This window comes from Fukomys damarensis, unplaced genomic scaffold, assembly GCF_012274545.1.
Source record: "Fukomys damarensis isolate Sample0158 unplaced genomic scaffold, DMR_v1.0_HiC HiC_scaffold_27, whole genome shotgun sequence".
Lineage (NCBI taxonomy): Eukaryota > Metazoa > Chordata > Mammalia > Rodentia > Bathyergidae > Fukomys > Fukomys damarensis.
Window position 1 is genome coordinate 20,624,690 of NW_022900939.1, and position 5,469 is coordinate 20,630,158.

At 54.0% G+C, this 5,469-nt stretch overlaps 1 protein-coding gene across 1 annotated transcript in view; it reads right to left on the bottom strand.

Moving 5' to 3' along the window:
• Positions 1–398: 398 nt before the first annotated feature.
• Positions 399–5,469, bottom strand: part of Gal (galanin and GMAP prepropeptide) — a 5,967-nt gene continuing 896 nt past the window's right edge. Inside the window, exons 2-6 of the mRNA XM_010636162.2 lie at positions 5,439–5,468; positions 4,978–5,032; positions 2,611–2,697; positions 2,110–2,187; positions 399–639 (exon numbers count right to left, since the gene is read on the bottom strand). Of these exons, the coding sequence (XP_010634464.1) occupies positions 569–639; positions 2,110–2,187; positions 2,611–2,697; positions 4,978–5,032; positions 5,439–5,468 (321 nt within the window). The 3' untranslated portion in view covers positions 399–568. The remainder of the gene's footprint in view (positions 640–2,109; positions 2,188–2,610; positions 2,698–4,977; positions 5,033–5,438; position 5,469) is intronic.

Here is a 5,469-nt window from a genome sequence, read left to right on the forward strand (position 1 = left end):
ACACGTCTCCCTCTCATCCGGCTGGCGGCCTTTCCACCCCATCACCACCTTCACAAGTACACGTTACTCTCTCCGCCTGTGCCCTGTGCACTCCTGACCCCTAGAGAGCAGCTCCCTTGGGGAGGGAGGTTGGTCCACTTGTGGTTTTGTTCATCTCAGTAACAGACTTAACCGTCATAAGCACAGGTGACTCAGCCTCACCGTAACAGAACTTTACGTTCTCCAGACACGAAACACGAGGTGACTCAGACCTCGATGTGGAATCTGAGTCGAAGATTTATATCTAGCACACATGATTATCATCCAGACTCCTCTCTTAAGACACACTGGGGGTGCTGGTCTTAAGATGAAAGTATAGAAGAATCAGAAAATCACAAGTAGTTGCTATTTTTTATTTTGTCACTCAAAATAATTACCAAAAAAAAAAGCCAAAAACCAAATTGTAACAACACAGCATCAAAGCAGAGAACAGAAATGATTTACTCCACAGAAGTTGGCATAAGTTTATCTTCATCTTAGTGTGACTTTAAGTCGCAGCACAGATGATCACACTGGGAAAAGCGTCAGCTCAGGACTGCTCCACATCCTCGGGGGACCCGGCGGCGGGGACGCCTGGCAGGCTGCCTAGGAGTCTGGCCTCTGCAGAGGGAAGAACCACACGGTAGCAAGGCCTACAGAAAAGAGCCTGACAGTGGCACCCGGGGGCCATGTGCTCGCTCTCCAGGGACGCAGGCCGACATCCTGACTTAGGTTTGGCATTCTGATTTCTCCCCTTTCCAGGACTTAATTCACGTACTGAGTGTTGGACGCGGTCAGACTTTTACATTCGTGCTTTAAAGAACTATTTCATGGACAAACACTGGTGTCTCCTGATGAAAGAATTCCCATGTTACAATACTAAAACAAGCTGTAGTGCAAACCTGTCTGGCAGCGTCAATCTGCTCCTTGCAGGAAAAGCTCCCTGAGGCTCCCGTGGAGCCATGGGGCCCCTCAGTTTGGGGATTGTGGCAAACACCCTCATTTCCAAGTCCTCCTCCCACACTCCCTGTCTGACGTGGGACTAAGGACAGAGCAACAGGCCTTAAATTTCCCAGCCCCTCCCCAGGGACCTGAGATCCCTGCAACCAGAGCTTGTAATAAGATCAATAGAAGAACCCAAGTGCTGGCCAGGACCTAGCCAAACTTGACTACAAAGGGAAGTGACTCTCCTGGAAAGTCAGTCCCCGCCCCGCTGGTCCCGCTGTCCTCTCTGTTAACGCTGGCTTATGGGCTGCAGTTGTGACCTGGGACTATCTGAGCAGGGCCACGGATTTAAATGCAGCTTGCCTGGCAGAAAAGCTGCACAGAGAGCAATGTAGTCTGAAACGGGTCCTCCTCAGTTACCAGGCTCACAGAGTGTGGCTTCAGAGGGCCTCTAAAGACCCGGGCTTGTGGCCAACCATTGTCTTAGAGGGCGCAGCAGTTGTCACTACACCAAAAAATACGGGCCAGGTAGAGTGAAATGCACCTGAAGCCCTTCTCTTTTTGTGGTAGCCGTGCTGGTCGGATGACCCTTGTAGACCTCATGCTGTGACTGTGTGTCACTGTGACCTAACAGCAGCTGTACAGGACTGTTCTGGTGAATGATCAGCTCCTTCCTGGTAGAATTCTGTGGAACTCTTTCCTTCCCTTTTTCTTTTTTATTATTTCTTATTTTGAGACAGGGTCTCACTAAGGCATAAACTGTCTAGGCCGGGCTCAGACTTGCAATCCTGCCTCAGCCTCCCCAAGTGCTGGGATTACACCACCAGATCTGGCTGGTTTTGGGGGGAGGTTTTTTTTTTTTTGTTGAGATGTCGCTATGTTGTCATCCTGATACTGAACTCTTAGGCTCAAGTGATCCCCCTGCCTCCCAAGTAGTTGAGGTTACAGGTGTGGGCTACCACATTCAGCTTATGGAGTACTTTCTTGATAGACTTTGCGTATTCTGGGTTCTAAGAGATGACACTCCCACACACACCTCTGTTACTGGGGATGGAACTCAGGGCTGCACACATGCTAGACAAGCATTCTACCATGAGCTACAACTCCGGCCCCAGGTGGCAGTTTAATCAGTAATATTTCACATACCTTTGAGATGTAAGAAAGTCAGAAACTCAATTATGGTGCGCACAATGTTGCTCTCAGGCAATGACCTGTCAAAGCTTCCTAGAAGGCAGGGCAAAGCAACACTCAGGGCTGGCACCTGGGTGACCTCCACCCCTCCCTCCTTTGTCACCCATCAGAGAGGAGCTGGGGTCTGCAAGCCCGGGAGCTGACCTGAGGGCCCCCTGCGCTCCCAGAGCCTTGCTCAGTGCTGTGGGAGGGCCTGGTTCCAGGCCAGCTCTGTGGGGACACAAGTCTGGTCAGCCCCTAACACCTTTGCTGTCCCTGCAGCTGCTCCACATCCTGACTCTGCATCTGGCAGTTGACAGGTGTCAGGAGGACACATGGCTTTAGTCAAGTTGTGGCCAGGCTGGGCTGAGGCCATGGCGGTAGGTGGGAGGCTGGCAGTGCCTGACACCCAGGCCTGCCTATGGCTAACCTGGGAGGTGGTGGGGAGTGAAGCGAGCCCAGAACAAAGCTGCTCACCTGTCTGCAGGTCGCCATTCGGCTGGAGTTCCCGCTTGCCAGCGAGGCCATACTTGTCGCTAAATGATCTGTGGTTGTCGATGGCATCTGCTTGCAGATGAGAGAGGGAGGCATCCGCTGCCATTACTGTGATCTGGATCCTCCCCACCCACAAGGGACGCACAGCTGCTCTCAAAGAACACACACACACACACACACACACACACACACACACACACTCACGACTAGACTGCAAAAGTGAACCAAAGTGTGAAACTTCAACAGAGGGCAGGTTAATCTCTATGAGACCTGAGGTGAGGACGTGGGTCATGGGGAAGTGTGGGTCCCATCAGGGAAGATGGGGTGGGAAAGGGAAGGGAAGGAGGGAGCGTGTGTGTGTGTGTGAGTGTGTGTGTGTGTGTGTGTTGGGAGGTATAAGAATACAGGGGGTGCTGTGACTGCAGCAGAAAAGTGCAGGGAGGAAATGATGAGGCCATTAAGCCCCTCAGTGGCTCTGGATGGAGTGGACGGGCTGGATGGAGCACATTCAGGAGATAAAACAGGAGGATGAAGGCGAGGCTCAGTGTTTCTGGCTACCCAGCCTGGGTGGGATGTGGCATCAACAAAGCTGGATGAAGGGATATTAATTCATTTTTCCCTGAGACGGAGTTCTCAGCAGTAAATGGATAATCATACAGGACAAGCAGCCTGATTTTAGACTCGCTCCTCAGCCATGGAACCCAGGTGACCCCAGACACCCAGGGCACAGCCGAGAACAGCTCATCCATACTCACACGTCTGCTGACCCAGCTGGGCAGCCACACGAACCTGACCGTGACAATGAGTTGGTTTTCTAGTCATGATTCAAAATGTCCTTTGAGAAATACATTTTCAACATGCCAAGGGATGAGGCTGAGAATCGTGCTGAGAGAGTTCTTCCTTTCTTTGGGGCCTGGTGAAGAATTGAACTCAGGGTGGCACAGGCTTGAGGACCTCCAAGCTTCTCCCCTGGGCATCAGGGGGTTCCCAGGAGATGCCCAGGTCACCCTGCTTGTGGTCCCAGCCTGGGCAGTTTCTGTCAACTCTACACCTGCCTTTCTCAAAACAAGATTCGCCAGCAAACACCTGAAGTAGAAGAAGCCATCTGACCTAAATGCTGGGATTCGGGACCCAGCGGCCTCTTCTCTGGGGGGTTTGAAACAGCACACTCCACTCTCCTCTCTCTCTCCTTCTCTCTCTCTCTCTCTGGCAACTGGAACATAAGGAATTTACCTCTCTCCTCAAGGCTGGAGGGAGTAAATGGGGACATTTTTAAGGGTGGCCAGCTGTCCCAAGTCTGACCACTCCTGCAAATTTGAATGCCATGCTAGGTAAGATGAGCAGGGAAGTGAGTCAGGGAAAGGTGCCATGACCTCCCCTCATCCCCTTCTTTAGAATAATTCAAATCCGAAGGCATTTGCGAAGACCAAGGGCATGCAGGGAGCAAGGTCCAGGGACAGGGGTGGCAAGGGGTGGCCTGGCTCCCCCAGTGCGTGCCTCTCTCTGGCCTCCATCTCTGCAGCCCCTGCTCCTACCTACTCACTGCCCTCCCGAGGCCCATGTGCTTGTCTATAGGTGCCACCATGGAGCCAGGGAATCTCCAAAGTCCCTAACAGCCCAGACAAGGAGAATCTCCAGCAGGGACTCCCTATAATACAGTGCCTTGCGCTATTTCACACAACGTCAAATGCAAGGGCAAGACACCATGTAAGTCCACCCGAGGGTGGCAGAGTGTGGATGTTGATGGATGTGGTTCAAAACAACACTTCAGCGATGTCCACACCCACCACAGCGAGACCCAACTGACACACACTGTTAATGGCCAAAGCCTCCATTCCACTCTCCCCAAACTCAGCTTCCAAAGCAGAGAGAGTGCTAACGGCCCCGGCTGTGGTGGGGCTTTAGCATTCAAGTCCTGCTTACACCTGCTAGAGCCATGAGGATGTGTGAGACACGGACTAGGAGACTAACATTAGCACAAGGCCTCGGTGACAGTGGGACTGGGGACAGAGGGGGAAAGGGACGAGCCTGAGCAGGAAGGGAGCACTCTGAATTTAATTCTGAGGCGAGGTGTTGGGGCTTCGGGCAAGACTATTGGCAATTTCCAGGATGAGCTTCTCGAGACCTGGAGATGGAGCTGCCACCTGAGGTGTGGCTTGGGAGAAACCCGGCAGGGGAAGGGGTGAGAGAGGAGGAGGCAGGGTCTGGTGTTGAAGGGACAGGCAGATACTCAGCCAGAGCTGGTGCAGCCCGAGGAAACCCACCCTCCTCCACCTCAGGGAAACACCACCTCCCTTTGTCTGATTAGAACTGAGGGAGCAGAGCAAGCGGCTGCTCAGGATCACTTACGCGGGCCCAGCAGGTAGCCGGCGCTGTTCAGGGTCCAGCCTCTCTTCTCCTTTGCCTTCGGTGAGGAAAGGGGGGTCAGGGGAGTCAGAGTGGAGATGCCCAGGCTCATCAGCCACAGAAGGGTTGAAGCCTGGGAAAGCCAGGGTTCACCCTGGCCAAGTTCCGGACTCACGGACGACCACCCCACCAGGGAACTCCTGTCAGAGCCCAGCCCAGTCTCCTGTTGCATCTGGCTCGCTTTGACCGGATCCCAAGGACGGGTGTGCCAAGGCATGGGCTGATCCTCCTTTTCCCCTTGCCCAAGGGGCCGAGCAGGAGTGCCCCGTACCAGGGCTGTTTGGCCCTGGAGGAAGGTCCCCTGGGCCGCCCCTTCCCAGAGGGACCTGTCCCGCAGCCCTGGCCCGCAGAACTCCAACTTGACCCCCGCCTCCCTCCGCAGGGGCGTCTGTCCCTGCTCTTACCGGGGGCCCGAGCGCCGAGGTGGCCGGCAGG